The following is a 24,919-nucleotide window of genomic DNA, read 5'->3' on the forward strand; positions in this document are numbered from 1 at the left end:
ATAAAGTCCAGTGTGCTAACCACTGTGCTACCCTGTTCAGTCAACTTTTCAGGGCAGCCTAGGCAACATAACCAATTCTGAGGCTTGCAATGCAATCTGTTAGTCATCAGATAACTGTCTGGCCAGTTAAGATTTTGTGGCGATCTCAAGTCAGTAGTGAATCTTCAAACAGTGATTGACTCATTTCCATTACCACAGCCAGATGAACTGATGGATAAGCTAGGAGCAAGTTGCTTCTTCTCTAAAATAGGCTTATGACATTCCTATTTGCCGAGTCCATTAGATGAGCAGTGTTAGAAGTTTTTTGTGATCAACACCACACAAGGTTGTTCAAGTTTTTACCTTTGACATTTGGCAATGCTTCAGCACGTGCAATTTTTCAGTGCTGTTTTGAACAGCTGACTGTTACAGTGCCTTTGTGCATGAACTATTTAGATGATATTATGGTTTTGGGTTGGATTCCTGCAGACCATCTCTCTAATTTGAGAAATTTATTTCAATTTCTCTCTGCTGCTGGTCTCAATTGCAACAAAAAGTGTTCTTTTCAAACTGCAGCTATGTACTTAGGACATGTTATCAATTTTCAGGGCACCCACCATTAGCAGCCTCATTTAACTGCAATTCTTGACCTCCCAATACCTTGCAAAATAGCCAAACTTCAAGCAGTACTAAGAAAACTCACGTACTACACTTGCTACATCTGAATACAGCACAAATTGTGGCTCTATAGCACAGATTACATCAGAGAAATGTTCCTTTTGAATTATCTTAGGAGTGTCAAACTGCTTTTCAGCAATTGAAGGCTGATTTATTGAGTGATAGTTGTTTAAAGTGTTTTTATCCTGCTAAGCCAGTCGTCCTAGCATACAGGACTGTTATAATGCTTTCACATAGATTTGGAGCTATGGATAGATTGACTGCTTTTGGATCAAACCTCTTGGCCAAGGCTCGGTAAGATTATTCACAGCTAGAGGAGGAAGCTCTTGCCATTATCAACACTGTGACAAAATTCCACCAGTATCTTTATGAAGGGAAGTTTTAGTTGGTGACAAACCAGGCCCAGCATGTACAGCACAGAAGCTGCAAAGCTAGTCTTTGATATTGCCAGATATAATTGTGAAACAATGTATCAACCGATACCCAAACATTCCAATGCAGATACCCTCTCTCATTTACCAGTTGGCAACAATACATTGTTCAATATATCTGAAAACTCTTGTTTCCATGCTGATGTGCAGGGCCATGAAACTCTTGCTGGATTTCCCATCATTCACTGTTGGCTCTCTCAGGCAACAACTGTGGACCCTAGTCTGCTGAGGTACATCCACATTGGTTGGCCATATGCTGTCAAACCTGTTCACAATTCAACTGGTTGCTAATAATTTGTACTTTAGCATGGCTTCTCTGTATAAAAGGGTGTCGCTCTGCTTCGCTAGGATAATGATCAATCATATGCAATAGTTCCACATTATCCCCAGAAAAAAGTCCTTCATCTCTTACATCAAGACCATTGGAGCACAGTATGTACAAAGCAGCTCACCCAATGCCACTGTACATGAGTCAGATTGGACTCGGGCTGAACAGTTGACCTCTCATTGTTAGACATGTGTGGAGCACCAGGCTGCTCCACCTCAAAGGTTCTTCAATTTGTCCAAATTCAGCACCCTTTGGGAGGGACTACATATTAATTGTGCAGGTCCATTTTGGACTCTCAGGTAATAGACCCCACAGTTTACATCAACTGACTTTCAGGCAATTTTGTAATGACAATAATATTTACCATGTGACAAGTGCACCATTCTAGCCGCAGTGTAACAGCTAAACAGAGAACTTTGTCAGAACTTTTAAGCAACAAATGGACAAGTTACATGCCTTCCACATACAGCAGCATGGTCCAGTGATTTTTGTGTCCTCTTACTGTTCCTAGTCAAACAAGGGTAACTTACTTGCCAAACTACTTCATGGACACTGACACAGAACACTGCTGCATCTGCTGCATCCACCACAGCAGTCGGCCATTCCTCCAAAGATCACTAAATTTAATGTCAATTATCATCTCTTTTCAGAGTCTTTGGCAGGAACAGCTGCTTGGAATGGAGAGTCATCACTAAAGTCTTAAGATGCTCTCTTAATCTTGTACAGGCTTCATCCAGGCTGCACAGACCCAACTTCTCCCCTGTTGGCTGGGTGATCCTGCCACAGATATCTTTGTTTCAGAGATGGATCACTATGGGATCTCATAGCCCCAGCCACCATCGCCTCCTTTGGATCCCACATCACTGGCACCAGAAGGAGGGTCCATCATCATCAATGTAGCAGCAGCACCACCAATGTCTCCACAGAGCTGGCAGCCCATGCTGCAGAGGTCTGGTCCTCTCTGCACTGATGCTTTCTTGCACTCCTCTGATGGTTCACAAGCTGCTATTGCATCATTGCTGATTGCACAAGATGTTCTGTCTCTGGGTATGGGCAGGGGCTTGCCAGATAGCAAGTCATTATTAAGCGAAGAAGGGAAAGTTGAAAGGTGACAGATATACATAGAGAGCCTATGTAAGTGGAACAAACTTGAGAACAATGTTATAGAAAGAGAAAAGGAAGTGGGTGAATACAGGATGTAAGATATGATTCTGTGAGAGGAATTTGACAGAGTACTGAAGTGTGTAACTGGAAACTAGGTCCCTGGAGTAGACAAGATTCCCTCAGACTTATAAAAGAATGTAATAATGCCAATTCAAAAGGAGGTCTAAATAATACCAAGCTCTCAGTTTAGTAAGTCATGGATGCAAAATACTTACATTAAATATTTACAGATGAATAGAATAACTGGCAGAAGCCAAACTTGGGAATATCAGTTTGGATAATGGAGAAATTTAGAAAAACTTGAGGCAACAGTGAGACTATGATTTATCTTAGAAGACAGGCTGAAGAAAGAATGAACTACATTCTTCAAAATTTTGAAGGTAGCAGGGATAAAATACAGGGGCTGAAGGTTTATTTACAGTTTGTACAGATACCAGACTGCAGTTCTATGAGTCAAATGACATGAAATGGAGTCATATTGGAGAAGTAAATGAATCTGTACATTGAGCAAGCTGTTAAGAAAACCAGTGAGAAACTTGGAAAGGGAATTAAAGCGCATGGAGCAGAAATAAAAACTTTTAAGTTTGTTGATAATATTACACTTCTGTCAAGAGGCAGCAAATGACTTGGAAGAGTAACTGAACAAAATGAATACTGTCATGAAAATAGGTTATAGGATGAACATCAATAAAAGTAAAAAAAATGGAATGTAGTCAGAGTAAATCAGGTGGTGTAGAAGGAATTAGATAAGGAAATGAGACACTAAAACTACTAGATGAATATTATTACTTGGGCAGCAAAACTGCACGATGGCCAAGGTATGGAAGATATAAAATTAAGACTGGCAATAGCATGAAAAGAATATTTGGAACAGAGGAATTTGTTAACATCTAACATAAAATACATGTGTAAGGAAGTGTTTTCTGAAGTCATTTGTTTGGAGTATAGTCTTTTATGAAAGTAATAAACAGACAATGGTCTATTCAGTCAAAAAGAAGATAAAAGCTTTTGAAATATGCCAATATAGAAGAATGCTCAAGATTAGATGGGTAGACCAGATAACAAATGAGGAGGTGCTGAATTGAAATGGGGGAAAAAATGTGTGGCAGACTAAAAGAAGGGATAAGTTGATAGGACACATCCCAAGGCATCAATGAATTTTTGATTTGGTTATGGAAAGAAGTGTTGGGGGTAAAAATTGTAAAAGTATAACAGGACAATAATCAGGTTCAAATGGATGTAGGTTGTGATAATTATGCAGAGATGAAGAGGCTTGTACAGGAAAGACTAGCATGGAGAGCAGTATCAAACCATTCTGCAGTGTGTGGGCCACACAAAGAACAACAGATAATGTGGGTTCCAGGCATAAGATACACAATTACACTGCCTGCATCCAGAGTAGAAGATTGGATGTCAGTTTAACTTTGTTCACTTACACATTACAGCAGTTATATAAACGTTTAGAGTAGCTATTCTCCATGAGAGGTATAATGGCCACTGAACTGCATTAGTGTTGTTCATGTTTAGTGCTGTTATCAGACCTGGTGGTGTACATAAGGAGCATGAACAACATCAGACACTGCGTGGTCACTCTGGAGCACACAGAGAAGCTGTGTACTAATGTGACAAGCATCACCAGCATCTGATGGAGTTTGAAAGGGGTGTTCGTCAAGATAGAGGTCAGGACCAGTGGGTGTTGTGATAATTAAAAGTAATCAAGCTGGAATTGACCCTGTTTGTTCATGTAATGATGGTACATGGGTGCCTACGTAGGGCTGAGCAGCCCCAAGAGGGGTTGCTGTCTTTTCATCAGGAGGTTTGAGCAGAGAGGCAGAGGCTAGAGGAACAACTACTCGGGTCCAAAGTCTGAAACTAAGAGAGTGCGGAGCTGTTTCCAAGCCACCCTCATCGCTCCCGGCCACATCCCCACCTGATCACATGACTAGTCTTTGATTGGAGGGTTGATTCCGCCAATGCGCCGTGCTAGTAGCGTACCCTCGTCAGCGCAACCAACCTGTGGGACTAGAGTCTGACCAAGGAGCACATGGCAGGAATATGCCGACCACGGTCTTCCAGCCAGCTTCTTTCACCACAGTATGCCCAAGCCTCCTCCCTGCACAGGGGTATCACTGGTGGGCCTCCATTAGGGTGGCTGATTGAATCATGCAATACACAGATATGTGAGGCATTTAGGAATGAAAGTGCTCTGATACTGAACTGCATAGGAATGTGAGGGCACATAAACACACTTAAAATTACGTTTATTACTGAATAATTGTGGATTAACAAATCAGGATGCATAAGAATGTATTTCTGTTTTCCTCCTTTCTTCATATGCAATGCAGTTTCACTAGCAATATGTTTTTTCAACTTATATGACTTTTACTATTGAATGACACATGCTCATTGTAATTAAGACTAAGCTGTTGCAGGTTATTGAGAAATGTTACAACTGTGGATCTCCTCCCATATATTCATAATGGGGAACAACTTTGCCACACTCCAATCTTGCTGGGGTTCCACAACAGCTGATAATTATTGTGAACTGAATTCAAACTATGTGTCATTAAGACAATGAACAATTTTGTTGAAAATATTGTGAAAGCTCATAGTACTTTTATACATTTTAGATGAGATAGTAAGAGTTCCTGCAAGTGGAAGTGACAAAGAGCAAATACTTATACCACTGAAAGAATTCATGAAAAAGCAAGATGAGTTAACCAAAAAAGATGAGATGATTGATGCATTACAGAAAAAGGTAAGATATAAAACATTATCATGTGTGGTATTATGTAAGCCAACAAGATGAAAAGGTAGAGAGCTACTCACTACATAGAGGAGGCACCGAGTGGTAGGCAGGCACAATGAAAAAGATGGCTACGTATAATTCAGGTACTGGATTAAGTCCTTTGGACCAAATCAAACAATGGAAAGTCCAAGATGAAGTAAGAACAATATGGAAGGGATTGATGGCTACTCGCCAGATATTTTTCATTGTGCCTGCCTTCTATTCAACACTTCTACTAAGGCTAGAAATATTTTGTGTGTGAGTTTTGTTGCGTACATCTGATGAAAGATAGTCCCGTAGCTGAATGACATCTTAGCACTCTTTTTCCTTGTGCATGTCTATCACTCAACACATCAACACCTCCCATATCAATCCTTTTCAAATTGTTAAACAATGAAAAATCCAGGATGGAATGAGACAATATTATGAAAAGTATAGTTGATACCATACAGCGGAGATGCTGAGTCGCAAATAGGCACAACAAAAAGACTGTCAGAGAGTGAGCTTTCAGCCAACAAGGCCTCCTTTGAAATTAGACCACACACACACACACACACACACACACACACACACACACACACACACACACACACACACACAACCATGCAAACATAACCACAGTCTCTGTGGTCGTGTGTGTGTGTGTGTGTGTGTGTGTGTGTGTGTGTGTGATCTAATTTTGAAGAAGGCCTTGTTGGCTGAAAGCTTAGTTCCTGACAGTCTTTTAGTTGTTCTAATCTGAAACTCTGCATCTCTGCTATACGGTAAGTAGGAACTATCCTTTTCATAATATTGTTACTTTTCAAACAGTTATTATTCCATCCCAGTTTTCCCATTGTTTTATGAAAGTCATTTACTGCTTGGATTTACATACAGTGTTACTTAAAACTCATTCATTTCACTGTTACTAACAAGGTCATGAAACATTCTTAATGGATAATCGATACTTTTAGATTACTAACATGGAAGGCCACAGAGCATATCCTTGATATTTGTTTTTTTATCACACTGCTTCATATATCGGTCTTTAGTTCAATAAAGTGATCTTGAATTAGAAATTGCTAAAGTTACATTCTGTGTGTGTGTGTGTGTGTGTGTGTGTGTGTGTGTGTGTGTGTGTGTGTGTGTGTGTGTGTGGGAGGGGGGGGGGGGGAGGGGGAGGGGGGGATGGATGGGATAAACAGCTGCACATGAATACTGAAGTGGGACACCAATCTGCACGAGTCTTTGCTTGTATTTCTCAATGTGGAATGAGTCAATTCACTTGTGAATATGGCTATAAGTTTATTATTATTATTATTATTATTATTATTAATATACAGATGTGAGTTAATAATTCCTACCCAATACCTTTTATACATTACAATTATAGAAATTCTTCAACAGAACAGGAGAAGCTGGTAAGGAGAAACTTCTTGTTTATTTGCAAATTTTACTTTCCTGTCTGTAAGACATTTTATATCAGTGGGTAAGTGATCAAAACTTTTAGCTGGAATGTTGTGCACCCATTTTTGTGCTAAAGGCAACCATATTATGGAGTAATTAATGTCATTTTTGCTTCTAGTGTTGTGATTAGTATGGAGTAATTAATGTCATTTTTGCTTCTAGTATAGAGATTATCCCCCCACCATGAACCATGGACCTTGCTGTTGGTGGGGAGGCTTGCGTGCCTCAGCGATACAGATAACCGTACCATAGGTGCAACCAAAACGGAGGGGTATCTGTTGAGAGGCCAGACAAACATGTGGTTCCTGAAGAGGGGCAGCAGCCTTTTCAGTAGTTGCAAGGGCAACAGTCTGGATGATTGACTGATCTGGCCTTGTAACAATAACCAAAACGGCTTTGCTGTGCTGGTACTGCGAATGGCTGAAAGCAATGGGAAACTACAGCCATAATAGTCCCCCATTCATATCTCCGGGCAGGGCTACTCAAGAGGATGTCGTTATCAGGAGAAAGAAAACTGGCGCTCCACAGATCGGAGTGTGGAATGTCAGATCCCTTAATCAGGCAGGTAGGTTAGAAAATTTAAAAAGGGAAATGGATAGGTTAAAGTTAGATATAGTGGGAATTAGTGAAGTGTGGTGGCAGGAGGAACAAGACTTCTGGTCTGGTGACTACAGGGTTATAGACACAAAATCAAATAGGGGTAATGAAGGAGTCGGTTTAATAATGAATAGGAAAATAGGAATGCAGGTAAGATATTACAAACAGCATAGTGAACGCATTATTGTGGCCAAGATAGATATGCAGCCCACACCTACCACAGTAGTACAAGTTTATATGCCAACTAGCTCTGCAGATGACGAAGGAATTGAGGAAATGTATGATGAAATAAAAGAAATTATTCAGATAGTGAAGGGTGATGAAAATTTAATAGTCATGGGTGACTGGAATTCGGTAGTAGGAAAAGGGAGAGAAGGAAACGTAGTAGGTGAACATGGATTGGGGCTAAGAAATGAAAGAGGAAGCCGCCTGGTAGAATTTGGCGCAGAGCACAACTTAATCATAGCTAACACTTGGTTCAAGAATCATAAAAGAAGGCTGTTTACATGGAAGAACCTTGGAGATACTGACAGGTTTCAGATAGATTATATAATGGTAATACAGAGATTTAGGAACCAGGTTTTAAATTGTAAGACATTTCCAGGGGCAGATGTGGACTCTGACCACAATCTATTGGTTATGACCTGTAGATTAAAACTAAAGAAACTGCAAAAAGGTGGGAATTTAAGGAGATGGGAACTGGATAAACTGAAAGAACCAGAGGTTGTACAGAGTTTCAGGGAGAGCTTAAGGGAACAATTGACAGGAATGGGGGAAAGAAATACAGTAGAAGAAGAATGGGTAGCTTTGAGGGATGAAGTAGTGAAGGCAGCAGAGGATCAAGTAGGTAAAAAGACGAGGGCTAGTAGAAATCCTTGGGTAACAGAAGAAATATTGAATTTAATTGATGAAAGGAGAAAATATAAAAATGCAGTAAATGAAGCAGGCAAAAAGGAATACAAACGTCTCAAAAATGAGATCGACAGGAAGTGCAAAACGGCTAAGCAGGGATGGCTAGAGGACAAATGTAAGGATGTAGAGGCTTATCTCACTAGGGAGAAGATAGATGCTGCCTACAGAAAAATTAAAGAGACCTTTGGAGATAAGAGAACCACTTGTATGAACATCAAGAGCTCAGATGGAAACCCAGTTCTAAGCAAAGAAGGGAAAGCAGAAAGGTGGAACGATTATATAGAGGGTCTATACAAGGGCGATGCACTTGAGGTCAATATTATGGAAATGGAAGAGGATGTAGATGAAGATGAAATGGGAGATATGATATTGTGTGAAGAGTTTGACAGAGCACTGAAAGACCTGAGTCGAAACAAGGCCCCCGGAGTAGACAACATTCCATTGGAACTACTGACGGCCTTGGGAGAGCCAGTCATGACAAAACTCTACCATCTGGTGAGCAAGATGAAACAGGCGAAATACCCTCAGACTTCAAGAAGAATATAATAATTCCAATCCCAAAGAAAGCAGGTGTTGACAGATGAGAAAATTACCGAACAATCAGTTTAATAAGCCACAACTGCAAAATACTAACAAGAATTCTTTACAGACGAATGGAAAAACTAGTAGAAGCCGACCTCGGGGAAGATCAGTTTGGATTCCGTAGAAATGTTGGAACACGTGAGGCAATTCTGACCTTACGACTTATCTTAGAAGAAAGATTAAGAAAAGGGAAACCTACATTTCTAGTGTTTGTAGACTTGGAGAAAGCTTTTGACAATGTTGACTGGAATACTCTCTTTCAAATTCTGAAGGTGGCAGGGGTAAAATACAGGGAGCGAAAAGCTATTTACAATTTGTACAGAAACCAGTTGGCAGTTATAAGAGTCGAGGGACATGAAAGGGAAGCAGTGGTCGGGAAGGGAGTAAGAAAGGGTTGTGGCCTCTCCCGATGTTATTCAATCTGTATATTGAGCAAGCAGTAAAGGAAACAAAAGAAAAATTTGGAGTAGGTATTAAAATCCATGGAGAAGAAATAAAAACTTTGAGGTTCGCCGATGACATTGTAATTCTGTCAGAGACAGCAAAGGACTTGGAAGAGCAGTTGAATGGAATGGACAGTGTCTTGAAAGGAGGATATAAGATGAACATCAACAAAAGCAAAACGAGGATAATGGAATGTAGTCGAATTAAGTTGGGTGATGCTGAGGGAATTAGATTAGGAAATGAGACACTTAAAGTAGTAAAGGAGTTTTGCTATTTGGGGAGCAAAATAACTGAAGATGGTCGAAGAAGAGAGGATATAAAATGTAGACTGGCAATGGCAAGGAAAGCATTTCTGAAGAAGAGAAATTTGTTAACATCGAGTATAGATTTAAGTGTCAGGAAGTCATTTCTGAAAGTATTTGTATGGAGTGTAGCCATGTATGGAAGTGAAACATGGACAATAAATAGTTTGGACAAGAAGAGAATATAAGCTTTCGAAATGTGGTGCAACAGAAGAATGCTGAAGATTAGATGGGTAGGTCACATAACTAATGAGGAAGTATTGAATAGGATTGGGGAGAAGAGAAGTTTGTGGCACAACTTGACCAGAAGAAGGGATCGGTTGGTAGGACATGTTCTGAGGCATCAAGGGATCACCAATTTGGTATTGGATGGCAGCGTGGAGGGTAAAAATCGTAGAGGGAGACCAAGAGATGAATACACTAAGCAGATTCAGAAGGATGTAGGTTGCAGTAGGTACTGGGCGGTGAAGAAGCTTGCACAGGATAGAGTAGCATGGAGAGCTGCATCAAACCAGTCTCAGGACTGAAGACCGCAACAACAACAACATCGTGATTATGTACATCAGTGCTCATTTTGAACTGTAGTGGATTATTTGCAACACACATCATCAGTTAACAAATATTCTGTGAAGCATTAGTCAGAATGCCAAACTCCTTAAACAGATCTCTACAAGATGATCATGGTTGGGCACCACGCATTATTGTTATTGCACATTTTTGAGCTATGAAGACTCTCTCTTAAAGATGAGTTACCGCAGGACATAAAGATGAGTTACCCCAGGTTGTTAGTCCCTACGACATCATTAAATAGAAATATGCAAAATATATGTTCTGCATGGTCCCATTAAACTATTTTTGAAATCCTTTCATTCTTATGTCATTAAAAATATATGTTTGTACAGTGATTTGCTCACCCTGATGCAAAGACAACATAATGAAAAAAAGAGTATGATTTACAGAAACATACATTTGGCCTATGTTGGTTTGCAATTTACATATAGTTGCTTCACATTTAAATTTTGAGAACTGGATAGATGAATAAAAGGTAATTTTTGTTCACACCATGTAGCAATGTCTTTGAGTAATTTCGTGATGTGCCCTCACTGTTGAGATCATATTAAAAGGCTTGCAATACCATTATTGGACGACTATTTTAAGTTTATGAGTCCTAGAGATGACTTCAAAAGTAACACATGGTTCAAAATGAGAGTGTGGCAAACATTCAACTGAGGTAATGATAGGGGGTTGTGTATCATTAGAACACTCATTCACTGATGAGAATATTGCAGCTCTGTCTTCCTACTGTAATATCTCAAGGGTGAATTTGAAATATTTAGCTGAGCAGGGCCACATAAAGGAACTAAGGCTCAAGTTTAGAAGAATAGTTGACCAAACTCTGGACAGATATGTTCTTAGTAAAATGGTTCAGGTTGGGAGGGACACTTCTTGGTATACAGGCACCGTAAAAAGACACTTCTGTTGAAACGGTGACCACCACAGAATAAGTGCGAAACAAATCATAAAGCCCTTGATGGAGAGATGCTAAATCAAATACATTTACTGTCAAAAGGGCAATATGTGATGCCTTAACAACTATTGTAGACCTCTCATAAAATCTGAATAAATTGTGGTCATATGGTAAAGGCTGCCAGTGGCACCAAAGTTAGTGTCCAGACAGCTAATGGATGACATGGGAGCTGAAGTTAACAACAAAACAACATCAATAATTCTGAACTCAATTTTCAAATGTTCCTTTACCAAGGAAAAACCAGGGGTACAAATGCAGTTTAACTGTCGCATCAATGCAAAGTCAGGTGATAGTAGTGTCAACAGTGTTGAGAAACAGCTGAAACTGCTAAGATTAAAGAAGGCTTTGGAACCTGATGGAATCCTTATGAGATTTTACACAGATTTGCTGATGAGTTAGTTCCTCTCTTAACCATAATATATACTGAGGCAATGAAAGTTATGGGATGCCTCCTATTGTCATGTTGTACCTCCTTTTGCATGATGTAGTGCAGCAACTTGATGTAGCATAGACACAAACCATTAGAAGTCCCCTGCGGAAATATTGCATGTGAAACTATTATTAATAATGCTTATCATTTCGTAGGGTGTACTCATCCATTTGCTTTATATCTGCTGCTGCCACAAGCTCATGCTGTCAACTGTAACATGGTTTTTACTCCATGTATGATCAATACAAACATTATGTTACAGAACCTTTACTCTAAATCATGTCATAATTGTACTAACATGCTTACAACACTGTTGTACATCTTACTTAAGCAGTTACATGGTTCTTGCAAAATATCTTCTAAGACACTGCTCTCCCACGTCAACATGGCTGCCCCTTTATATATAAATCTGACCAATCCTCAGTATTGCTATAAAGGTTTTTTTAATAAAACTTACAATTAAAACTGTTACCTTAAAAGTCTATAAATGTATTTGCTCTATTAGAGCCAGTGCAACTGCTGAAATATGTAATTAATTTAAAGTATTTAACATTTTTTGGGTGTGTGCATACACAAATATGAAATATTAACAATACTTTTATTATTTTTATGCAGAAGATACATGGTTTGGAAAATGTTCCCATCAATGTTTATGTTTCCAAGTCTCCCACTGATTGTGGCAAAATAGATCTTTTATTTATTATTGACAAAACACCTAAAGTACTACCTACATTTACACACCACTTATAACATTTTCACTAATTACATTTTAATTTTCTAATCAATCTTGATTCTCACACTTGGTTTTTTGTTTAAATATCACTGTCTTAATTTAGATGCTGTTTTAACACAAATCCATCTCAGTTAAAAAAAAGACTTTGACCAATGTACTCAATCATTTGTTCAAGATTTCACCTAATTATGTTAATCCTAAATATTCCTACCAATTACAGGACCTATACACCTCAACACAACTACAATTCAGTAAACAGTTTTATGGTATCATTTTTGTAAGTATAGGTTTATCTATACCACTCCCTTTAGTTTACATCAGTGAGTCCTGTTTATTTCAAATTGGATCGAAAAATGTATGTTTTAAATGGGTTTCAATGGACCATTACATTTCATGCACCATGCTGTTTCTGTAGACATCCATAATTGTTAAAGTGTTGGTGATACACGATGTTCTGCATGAACTGACCTCTTTATTATGTCCCAAAAAATTTGATGGGATTCATGTCAGGCAATATGGGTGTCCCAATCATTTTCTTGAACTGACCAGAATGTTTTTCAAACTAATCACATACAATTATGGCCCAGTGACATGATGTCATTGTTTGGAAACATTAAGTCCATAAATGGATGTAAGTGGTCTCCAGATAGTCAAACATAACCATTTCCAATCATTGTTCAGTTCAGTTGGAGGATCCAGTCCATGCCAGTATATACAGCCCACACCAGTATGAAGCCACCACCAGCTTGCACAGTGCCTTGTTGACAACTTGGGTCCATGGCTTTGTGGGGTCTGCACCACACTTGAACCCTAGAACCCTATCATCAGTTCTTCCCAACTGAAATCAGGACTCCTCTGCCCAGGTCACAGTTTTCCAGTCATCTAGGGTTCAACCAATGTGGTCATGAGCCCAGAAGAGGCACTGCAGATGATGTCATGCTGTTAGCAAAGACACTCGCATTGGTCATCTGCTGTGATAGTCCATTAAGGCCAAATTTCACGGCACTGTCACAGTGGATACATGTGCCATATGTCCTATATTGATTTCTGCAGTTATTTCATGTACCATTGCCCATCTGTAAGCTCTGAAACTCTATCCAAATGCTGCTACACTCATTCATTAAGTAAAGGTTGTTGATCACTGTTTTGCCCTTTGTGAGAGCTGATGCCTGAACTTAAGGAATTCAGTATTCCAAGATCCACAATGTCAATGTTGTGCTGAGAATACCTAACACTTTCTGAAATGCAATGTCCCATGCATCTAGCCCAACTACCATTCTGTGTTCAAAGTCTGTTAATTCCCATCGTGCAGCCATAATCACATCAAGAACCTTCCATTGTGAATCATCTAAGTACAAACAACAGCCCCACCAATGCACTGTCCTTTTGTACCTTGTGCACATATTTAGAAGAGAGCATCTGCTAACATATCATGAGCTCAAACCTAATGTGATATCTCAGACAGAATGATCTCCATCCTGAATTCCAAAATCTGTGATGGGATTGAGCATTTCTTGGTTGGAAAGATTCAATATGTTACCTTTGGTGGAACTTTATTGACAGTCGTAGAAGTACTTCAGATATGCCCCAGGTAAGGGCTAGGACTCTTACTGTTCATGTTCTATATTAATGACACGGCATAAAATATTCAATGCAACTTCAGGCTTTTTGCAGATGATACAGTTGCCTATAATGAGATTGTGTCTGAAAAAAATTTGCACAAATACACTCCTGGAAATTGAAATAAGAACACCGTGAATTCATTGTCCCAGGGAGGGGAAACTTTATTGACACATTCTTGGGGTCAGATACATCACATGATCACACTGACAGAACCACAGGCACATAGACACAGGCAACAGAGCATGCACAATGTCGGCATTAGTACAGTGTATATCCACCTTTCGCAGCAATGCAGGCTGCTATTCTCCCATGGAGACGATCATAGAGATGCTGGATGTAGTCCTGTGGAATGGCTTGCCATGCCATTTCCACCTGGCGCCTCAGATGGACCAGCGTTCGTGCTGGACGTGCAGACCATGTGAGACGACGCTTCATCCAGTCCCAAACATGCTCAATGGGGGACAGATCCGGAGATCTTGCTGGCCAGGGTAGTTGACTTACACCTTCTAGAGCGCGTTGGGTGGCACGGGATACATGCGGACGTGCATTGTCCTGTTGGAACAGCAAGTTCCCTTGCTGGTCTAGGAATGGTAGAACGATGGGTTTGATGATGGTTTGGATGTACCGTGGACTATTCAGTGTCCCCTCGACGATCACCAGAGGTGTACGGCCAGTTGGGTGGCACGGGATACATGCGGACGTGCATTGTCCTGTTGGAACAGCAAGTTCCCTTGCTGGTCTAGGAATGGTAGAACGATGGGTTTGATGACGGTTTGGATGTACCGTGCACTATTCAGTGTCCCCTCGACGATCACCAGAGGTGTACGGCCAGTGTAGGAGATCGCTCCCCACACCATGATGCCGGGTGTTGGCCCTGTGTGCCTCGGTCGTATGCAGTCCTGATTGTGACGCTCACCTGCATGGCGCCAAACACGCATACGACCATCATTGGCACCAAGGCAGAAGCGACTCTCATCGCTGAAGACGACACGTCTCCATTCGTCCCTCCATTCACGCCCGTCGCGACACCACTGAAGGCGGGCTGCACGATGTTGGGGCGTGAGCGGAAGACGGCCTAACGGTGTGCGGGACCATAGCCCAGCTTCATGGAGATGGTTGCGAATGGTCCTCGCCAATACCTCAGGAGCAACAGTGTCCCTAATTTGCTGGGAAGTGGCGGTGCGGTCCCCTACGGCACTGCGTAGGATCCTACGGTCTTGGCGTGCATCCGTGCGTCGCTGCGGTCCGGTCCCAGGTCGATGGGCACGTGCACCTTCTGCCAACCACTGGCGACAACATCGATGTACTGTGGAGACCTCACGCCCCACGTGTTGAGCAATTCGGCGGTATGTCCACCCGGCTTCCCGCATGCCCACTATACGCCCTCGCTCAAAGTCCGTCACCTGCACATACGGTTCACGTCCACGCTGTCGTGGCATGCTACCAGTGTTAAAGACTGGGATGGAGCTCCATATGCCACAGCAAACTGGCTGACACTGACGGTGGCGGTGCACAAATGCTGCGCAGCTAGCGCCATTCGACGGCCAACACCACGGTTCCTGGTGTGTCCGCTGTGCCGTGCGTGTGATCATTGCTTGTACAGCCCTCTCGCAGTGTCCGGAGCAAGTATGGTGGGTCTGACACACCGGTGTCAATGTGTTCTTTTATCCATTTCCAGGAGTGTATTTAGTGACTGTTTTTTGAAACCCTACATGCAGAATGTAAAAAATGATTACTAATTGAGGAATCTACAAATACACTACAGCTGTCTACTTATCACTCCCATAAGGAGTGAAGAGAGACAAGAGTGGACTAATTACAATATGCACAGTGGCATTTAATATAATTAACCCATTTTTTAGCACTAAAGACCTGATAATAAATTAATAATAAAGCTGGACAACTTACAAAAAATCTTTGATGGCTCAGTTCACAAATTATTCCATCAGTGTTGTGTACAGCATTCAGAGATGATTTTGAAGTCATCTGAAAGGACTGAAAACCCACAGTTGACTTTAAAAACTTTCAGATTCCTCCTACACAATAATATGTGCAATTTAAATATTTTGCAGTCTTTGTGTCTGTAGTAGTTTTCAGCTTATCAGAATACATTATGTGTGAATAAAAACTTCATTGTGACTACAGAAACTGTTCCTTTTCTCAAGTTGAAACAGTCTCTGTACTGTGCCATTGCTACAGTTCACAACCAACACTTGTTGTTGAATGAAAACTTTGTAGAACTATTCAAGCTAGACAACAACAGCAGTTGAACTGTAGGTACTGCCTAATAGGTCTACACATTCTCCCAGCATGTCTTACAGGTACTATCTACAAGGACTCCACTGAGAACACTTTTCCAGACGTGTTAAAGGATGTGGGCCTGCAGATAACATAAAGCTTGTGGTTTGTACACGTTGAAGCAATTTTTAGTCACATCGTTCAGGATGAAGTGCTTAATATCTACCATGCAGACAAAGAGATAGGAAAGAAACAATTCCATGACCTGCATTTTTCCACAGTCTCAATTCATTAGGTTTAGATCTCTGTGGGCCCTTAAGACAAGTGGTATATGCAGTACAAATTTTTGATGCAGCGGTGCTTTGTCGGTGTGTAATTCAAGTCTGCAAAATTATTTTACATCATTCAGAAGTATTTGAAAGGGTGTGGAATCTATGCTCCAGTGATCACTTGCAAGTGTATAATCAGGCAAATATCATTTTAATCACTTGTTATGATTTTCTCAGATGTTCAGTATATGAAAAGGAAAATTCCTTTGAGAAAACTGTAAGTCTATGAGAGATAATTGCTGGCCACAACGTACCTGCACAAGGAAAAATGTTTAGCACTGCCAGCACATGCACATAAAACTACACAAAACTAAACTAACTTTTAAAACTATTAATTGCTTCATCAGGGAATAAAGAGGGATCCGTAAGGGGAGGTAAAATACTGGGCAGCCACATGAACGCAACTGTCGGCTATCGTGGCAGAGTTACTGCAACTTAGTGCCGGCATGTTCTGCCAGCCAGTGCTAGAGGCATTCCCACCAAACATTCAATCAGCCGTGAACTACGCATGTGCAAGAGCCTTATTCCGGCGTGGATGGTCACACTATGATATCACCATCCACCAGTCAGGGATTGCCAATGGCCGCCAATCATCACTCGGGAATCAATGGAGGAAGACTGGAGTCGCCGTGTTAAAGAGCCGGAAGAAAGGGAATCACGCATCTTTCAACCTGCCACGGACTGCCACCCGGAAGATACTTCGACGCAGCTGGAATGTCCAAATCCCATGTCTTCGCTACGCCAGCCATCAACCCCAGACTCTGCACCCATCTACTTCCTCGGCATCTGCCGGAAAGCATTGAGAGAAAACCCAACAAAGGAACATAAATTCAGTTCAGTTACTAATATTTCAGCTCAATAAGGTGGCATATTCTTTGGATTGTTATAAAATTTTGCTAGAAGAAGCCTTTTGTTTTCGAGAAAGCTTATCTTTTTGTAAAATTAAGCGGTGGCTTTTTTTGTTTGCACATGGGTGTTAATCGATGAATATAACACAGGCTTCTCAGAGCCCGAGGTGACAGGGACCCATCTGTTGTCAGGATAGGGGCAGGGCCAGTCCTAGAACATTTTTTCCACACAAGCAGCATATCAATCGGTGCCCCTCCTGTTTTCCCACATGAATTACATATCATTTTATGACACTGCCTCTCGTTTCTTCACTTCCCTCCCTCACTTCCTCCTATATCAGTTGCCATTCCTTGGTACTTGGCAAGGCCTTTAAGAATAAATCTAAATTTAGTGAGTGTGGAAATGGGTTACTTTTGCTACTAAATCGATACACCTTGTGTACAAATTCTGCACTAGGAGCCCCTCTGGTACCTCTCTCAGCCTGGCACCCTCTCAGCTTGGCACCCCAATTAGTCTTAAACCAGCTGTGCATAAGGGGAAACGAAGATGCAAGGGCAAGGCCTCAGAGAGACCTGGAGGTCAAATGTAGTTCATTGGTAAGATGGCTGAAAGACATGGAGGAGTGTATTGAAAAAAGAGGTGAGTACTGGACTAGAGTGAATGTAGAAAGGTGATGGGAAAACAGGACAAGGTGTTGGGGCTTATGTTCTAAACAGACCTAGCCTGGAACTGGAAACTGTTCAAGATAATGATCACAATGATGATAGTGGTGGTGATGGTAAGCATTGTGCCAGCTTCTATCCTGAGCTGATTGGGGGGGGGGGGGGGTGGCAATGTGAGGAGTAAAGATAGAGTAAGAAGAAGATTAATGGAATGATCAGTGCAATTAATAAGTAGAAGAAAAAAGAGACTGTAGAAAAAAGTAATGATAAGTGATGGGAATGAGGGTAATCAAGATGAAAAAGTAAAGACTCACAAATAAAATATTATATATGACATAATACATAAAACTGTGTAACGGAGATGAAAAAAGGTTGTAGTGATGCAAAAGGGAAAATGGAGGATGGACAAGATTCTAATGTTAGTTAAGTCCAGGATTGTGCCAAAATGTGAGGATATATTGGAGGATAAGTCACTATCTGTGGATTTCAAAGAAACTACTATCAGGATACAAACAACCTGTGTGGTGAAGCAGGCACTCAGCTCCTGTGAGTCATACTGTAGAGCATGTTCAGCAACTGGATAAAATATGACCCCAAGGCAGACAGTTACTGCTCATTCATGCACTTAACCAGATTGGGGTGGCCATTGCTACTTAAAATGTTGTGCATTGGACATATATTGGTTGGTAAACAACATGTGTGATTTTACAAGTTGTTGTGTCTTTGATGAAGCGTCGGTTGCGAAAGCTAGAAATTCTGTGTGTGTGTCTGTGTGTTTTATTTATTGTGCCTATCTACCGCGGCACTTTCCCGCTTGCTAAGTCTTGGAATCCGTGTTTTTAATTTTTATATATATATATATATATATATATATATATATATATATTAAAAACAGAGATTCCAAGACTTACCAAGCGGGAAAGCACCAGCAGACAGGCACAATGAACTTCGCAACCGAGGGAAAGACGAAAGGAAGTGGGTTTTAAGGGAGAGGGTAAGGAGTCATTCCAATCCCGGGAGCGGAAAGACTTCCCTTAGGGGGGAAAAAAAAAGGACAGGTGTATACTCGCGCGCACACGCACACACGCACGCGCACACGCGCACACGCACACACACACGCGCACACACACACACACACACACACACACACACACACACACACACACACACACACACACACACACACACACACACACACACACACACATTTAAAGGCAAAGAGTAAGGGCAGAGATGTCAGTCGAGGCGGAAGTACAGAGGCAAAGAGGTTGTTGAAAGACAGGTGAGGTATGAGCGGCGGCAACTTGAAATTAGCGGAGGTTGAGGCCTGGCGGATATCGAGAAGAGAGGATATACCGAAGGGCGAGTTCCCATCTCTGGAGTTCGGATAGGTTGGTGTTGGTGGGAAGTATCCAGATAACTCAGACGGTGTAACACTGTGACAAGATGTGCTGGCCGTACACCAAGACATGTTTAGTCACAGGGTGATCCTCATTACCAACAAACACTGTCTGCCTGTGTCCATTCATACGAATGGATATTTTGTTGCTGGTCATTCCCACATAGAAAGTGTCACAGTACAGGCAGGTCAGTTGGTAAATCACGTGGGTGCTTTCACACGTGGCTCTGCCTTTGATCGTGTACACCTTCCGGGTTACAGGACTGGAGTAGGTGGTGGTGGGAGGGTGCATAGGACAGGTTTTACACTGGGGGCGGTTGCAAGGGTAGGAGCCAGAGGGTAGGGAAGGTGGTTTGGGGATTTCATAGGGATGAACCAAGAGGTTACGAAGGTTAGGTGGATGGCGGAATGACACTCTTGGTGGAGTGGGGAGGATTTCATGAAGAATGGATCTCGTTTCCGGGCAGGATTTTAGGAAGTTGTATCCCTGCTGGAGAGCCACATTCAGAGTCTCATCCAGTCCCGAGAGGTATCCTGTCACAAGTGGGGCACTTTTGGGGTTCTTCTGTGAGAGGTTCTGGGTTCGAGGGGATGAGGAAGTGGCTCTGGTTATCTGCTTCTGTACCAGGTAGGAAGGGTAGTTGCGGGATGCGAAAGCTGTTTTCAGGTTGTTGGTGTAATGGTCCAGGGATTCAGGACTGGAGCAGATTCGTTTGCCACGAAGGCCTAGACTGTAGGGAAGGGACCATTTGATATGGAATGGGTGGCAGCTGTCATAATGGACGTGCTGTTGCTTGTTGGTGGGTTTGATGTGGACGGATGTGTGAAGCTGGCCATTGGACAGATGGAGGTCAACGTCTAGGAAAGTGGCATGGGATTTGGAGTAGGACCAGGTGAATCTGATGGAACCAAAGGAGTTGAGGTTGGAGAGGAAATTCTGGAGTTGTTCTTCACTGTGAGTGCAGATCATGAAGATGTCATCAATAAATCTGTACCAAACTTTGGGTTGGCAGGCTTGGGTAACCAAGAAGGCTTCCTCTAAGCGACCCATAAATAGATTGGCATACGAGGGGGCCATCCTGGTACCCATGGCTGTTCCCTTTAATTGTTGGTATGTCTGGCCTTCAAAAGTGAAGAAGTTGTGGGTCAGGATGAAGCTGGCTAAGGTGACGAGGAAAGAGGTTTTAGGTAGGGTGGCAGGTGATCGGCGTGAAAGGAAGTGCTCCATTGCAGCGAGGCCCTGGACGTGCGGGATATTCGTGTATAGGGAAGTGGCATCAATGGTTACAAGGATGGTTTCTGGGGGTAACAGACTGGCTAAGGATTCCAGGCATTCGAGAAAGTGGTTGGTGTCTTTGATGAAGGATGGGAGACTGCATGTAATGGGTTGAAGGTGTTGATCTACGTAGGCAGAGATTCTTCTGTGGGGGCTTGGTAACCAGCTACAATGGGGCGGCCAGGATGTTTGGGTTTGTGAATTTTAGGAAGTAGGTAGAAGGTAGGTGTGCGAGGTGTCGGTGGGGTCAGGAGTTTGATGGAGTCAGGTGAAAGGTTTTGTAGGGGGCCTAAGGTTCTGAGGATTCCTTGAAGCTCCACCTGGACATCAGGAATGGGATTACCTTGGCAAACTTTGTATGTAGAGTTGTCTGAAAGCTGACGCAGTCCCTCAGCCACATACTCCCGATGATCAAGTACCACAGTCGTGGAACCCTTGTCAGCCGGAAGAATGATGATGGATCAGTCAGCTTTCAAAACACGGATAGTCTGGGCTTCAGCTGTGGTGATGTTGGGAGTAGGATTAAGGTTTTTCAAGAAAGATTGAGAGGCAATGCTGGAAGTGAGAAATTCCTGGAAGGTTTGGAGAGGGTGATTTTGTGGAGGAGGTGGGTCCCGCTGTGATGGAGGACGGAACTGTTGCAGGCAGGGTTCAATTTGGATAGTGTCTTGGGGAGTTGGATCATTAGGAGTGGGATCAGGATGATTTTTCTTCGTGGCAAAGTGATATTTCCAGCAGAGACTACGAGTGTAGGACAGTAAATCTTTGACAAGGCAGTTTGGTTGAACCTGGGGGTGGGGCTGAAGGTGAGGCCTTTGGATTGGACAGAGGTTTCGGATTGAGAGAGGGGTTTGGAGGAAAGGTTAACTACTGAATTGGGGTGTTGTGGTTCCAGATTGTGTTGACTAAAATTTTGAGGTGTTGGGGGGAGTGGAGCTGGAAGTGGGAGATTGAGTACATGCGAGAGACTGGGTCTGTGTGCAATGAGAGGAGGTTGAGGTTTGTGGGAAAGGTTGTGGAGGGTGAGTGAGTTGCCTTTCCAGAGGTGGGAAACCAGGAGATTGGATAGTTTTTTGAGGTGGAGGGTGACATGCTGTTCTAATTTGAGGTTGGCCTGTGTACAGCCGGTGTGGATGTGGGAGAGGAAAGATTGAGGACTTTGATTTGGGACAGGAGTTGATGGGTGTGTTCATTGGCCGAGTCAATGTATAGGTGAAGGATTAGTCGGGTGAGGGCTATGGATTGTGCTGTTTGGAACTGGTATAAGGACTGATGGAAAGAAGGATTGCAGCCAGAGATGGGAACTTTAAGTGTGAGGCCTTTGGGAGTAATGCCAAATGTCAGACAAGCCTGAGTAAATAAAATATGGGAGCGTAATCTGGCTAGGGTGAAGGCATGTTTGCGGAGGGAATGTAAATAAAATTTAATGGGGTCGTTGTAGGGATGTTGTGAGGTTGACATGGTATTAGAAGGTGGAAAGGGTAATATGAGGTTAAAGTGAAAGTAAAAAGAAATTTATATAGGGAGAGATATAGGTGTGAAACAAGTCGAAAAAGTGTTGGTTTGAGATGAGGTATGTTGCTCCTGTGCTGAACTTAGGTTGGTGAACAACAATGGGTGCAAAGGTTAGGTAGTTATGTTGTCTCCAGATCACGTTAAAGGGTGGGGAAATTCAAATTTCGAAAAAAAAATTTTTTTGAAAAAAGTTTCGAAAAAATAATTTCCGAAAAAAATAAAATTCGAAAAAATTTTTCGAATAAAATCTCGAAAAATATGTGTGTAAATGTATTCAAAGGACTGGTTGTGTACTGGCACGTTATGAGAATGAGGCTAACAATTGTTTGATGAAGAAATAATAATGTGTAAACCTGTGGGAAGATGCTAAAAAAATGATCGGTTATGTGGGAAAAACGGGAATGGAAATAAAACGAAAGTTGTTGGAAAACCCCTCTCCCAATCCGAAACCTCTGTCCTATCCAAAGGCCTCACCTTCAGCCCCACCCCCAGGTTCAACCAAACTGCCCTTGTCAAATATTTACTGTCCTACACTCGTAGTCTCTGCTGGAAAGATCACTTTGCCACGAAGAAAAATCATCCTGATCCCACTCCTAATGATCCAACTCCCCAAGACACTATCCAAATTGAACCCTGCCTGCAACAGTTCCGTCCTCCATCACAGCGGGACCCACCTCCTCCTCAAAATCACCCTCTCCAAACCTTCCAGGAATTTCTCACTTCCAGCCTTGCCTCCCAATCTTTCTTGAAAAACCTTAATCCTACTCCCAACATCACCACAGCCGAAGCCCAGGCTATCCGTGATCTGAAAGCTGACCGATCCATCATCATTCTTCCGGCTGACAAGGGTTCCACGACTGTGGTACTTGATCGTCGGGAGTATGTGGCTGAGGGACTGCGTCAGCTTTCAGACAACTCTACATACAAAGTTTGCCAAGGTAATCCCATTCCTGATGTCCAGGTGGAGCTTCAAGGAATCCTCAGAACCTTAGGCCCCCTACAAAACCTTTCACCTGACTCCATCAAACTCCTGACCCCACTGACACCTCGCACACCTACCTTCTACCTACTTCCTAAAATTCACAAACCCAAACATCCTGGCCGCCCCATTGTAGCTGGTTACCAAGCCCCCACAGAACGTATCTCTGCCTACGTAGATCAACACCTTCAACCCATTACATGCAGTCTCCCATCCTTCATCAAAGACACCAACCACTTTCTCGAATGCCTGGAATCCTTAGCCAGTCTGTTACCCCCAGAAACCATCCTTGTAACCATTGATGCCACTTCCCTATACACGAATATCCCGCACGTCCAGGGCCTCGCTGCAATGGAGCACTTCCTTTCACGCCGATCACCTGCCACCCTACCTAAAACCTCTTTCCTCGTCACCTTAGCCAGCTTCATCCTGACCCACAACTTCTTCACTTTTGAAGGCCAGACATACCAACAATTAAAGGGAACAGCCATGGGTACCAGGATGGCCCCCTCGTATGCCAACCTATTTATGGGTCGCTTAGAGGAAGCCTTCTTGGTTACCCAAGCCTGCCAACCCAAAGTTTGGTACAGATTTATTGATGACATCTTCATGATCTGCACTCACAGTGAAGAACAACTCCAGAATTTCCTCTCCAACCTCAACTCCTTTGGTTCCATCAGATTCACCTGGTCCTACTCCAAATCCCATGCCACTTTCCTAGACGTTGACCTCCATCTGTCCAATGACCAGCTTCACACATCCATCCACATCAAACCCACCAACAAGCAACAGTACCTCCATTATGACAGCTGCTACCCATTCCATATCAAACGGTCCCTTCCCTACAGCCTAGGCCTTCGTGGCAAACAAATCTGCTCCAGTCCTGAATCCCTCGACCATTACACCAACAACCTGAAAACAGCTTTCGCATCCCGCAACTACCCTCCCGACCTGGTACAGAAGCAGATAACCAGAGCCACTTCCTCATCCACTCAAACCCAGAACCTCTCACAGAAGAACCCCAAAAGTGCCCCACTTGTGACAGAATACTTCCCGGGACTGGATCAGACCTTGAATGTGGCTCTCCAGCAGGGATACAACTTCCTAAAATCCTGCCCCGAAATGAGATCCATCCTTCATGAAGTCCTCCCCACTCCACTAAGAGTGTCTTTCCGCCGTCCACCTAACCTTCGTAACCTCTTGGTTCATCCCTATGAAATCCCCAAACCACCTTCCCTACCCTCTGGTTCCTACCCTTGCAACCGCCCCCAGTGTAAAACCTGTCCTATGCACCCTCCCACCACCACCTACTCCAGTCCTGTAACCCGGAAGGTGTACACGATCAAAGGGAGAGCCACGTGTGAAAGCACCCACGTGATTTACCAACTGACCTGCCTGCACTGTGACGCTTCCTATGTGGGAATGACCAGCAACAAAATATCCATTCGAATGAATGGACACAGGCAGACAGTGTTTGTTGGTAATGAGGATCACCCTGTGGCTAAACATGCCTTGGTGTACGGCCAGCACATCTTGGCACAGTGTTACACCGTCCGAGTTATCTGGATACTTCCCACCAACACCAACCTATCCAAACTCCGGAGATGGGAACTCGCCCTTCAGTATATCCTCTCTTCTCGATATCTGCCAGGCCTCAACCTCCGCTAATTTCATGTTGCCGCCGCTCATACCTCACCTGTCTTTCAA

General features: G+C 42.7%; 1 protein-coding gene across 2 annotated transcripts in view; it reads left to right on the plus strand.

The window, feature by feature from the left end:
• Window positions 1-24,919, plus strand: part of LOC126354303 (sperm flagellar protein 1-like) — a 153,801-nt gene that overhangs the window by 108,078 nt on the left and 20,804 nt on the right. For both annotated transcript variants that reach the window (XM_050003858.1, XM_050003859.1), the window contains exon 4: window positions 5,211-5,338. In XM_050003858.1, the coding sequence (XP_049859815.1) occupies window positions 5,211-5,338 (128 nt within the window). The remainder of the gene's footprint in view (window positions 1-5,210; window positions 5,339-24,919) is intronic.

The sequence above is a fragment of the Schistocerca gregaria genome, chromosome 3 (assembly GCF_023897955.1).
Source record: "Schistocerca gregaria isolate iqSchGreg1 chromosome 3, iqSchGreg1.2, whole genome shotgun sequence".
Lineage (NCBI taxonomy): Eukaryota > Metazoa > Arthropoda > Insecta > Orthoptera > Acrididae > Schistocerca > Schistocerca gregaria.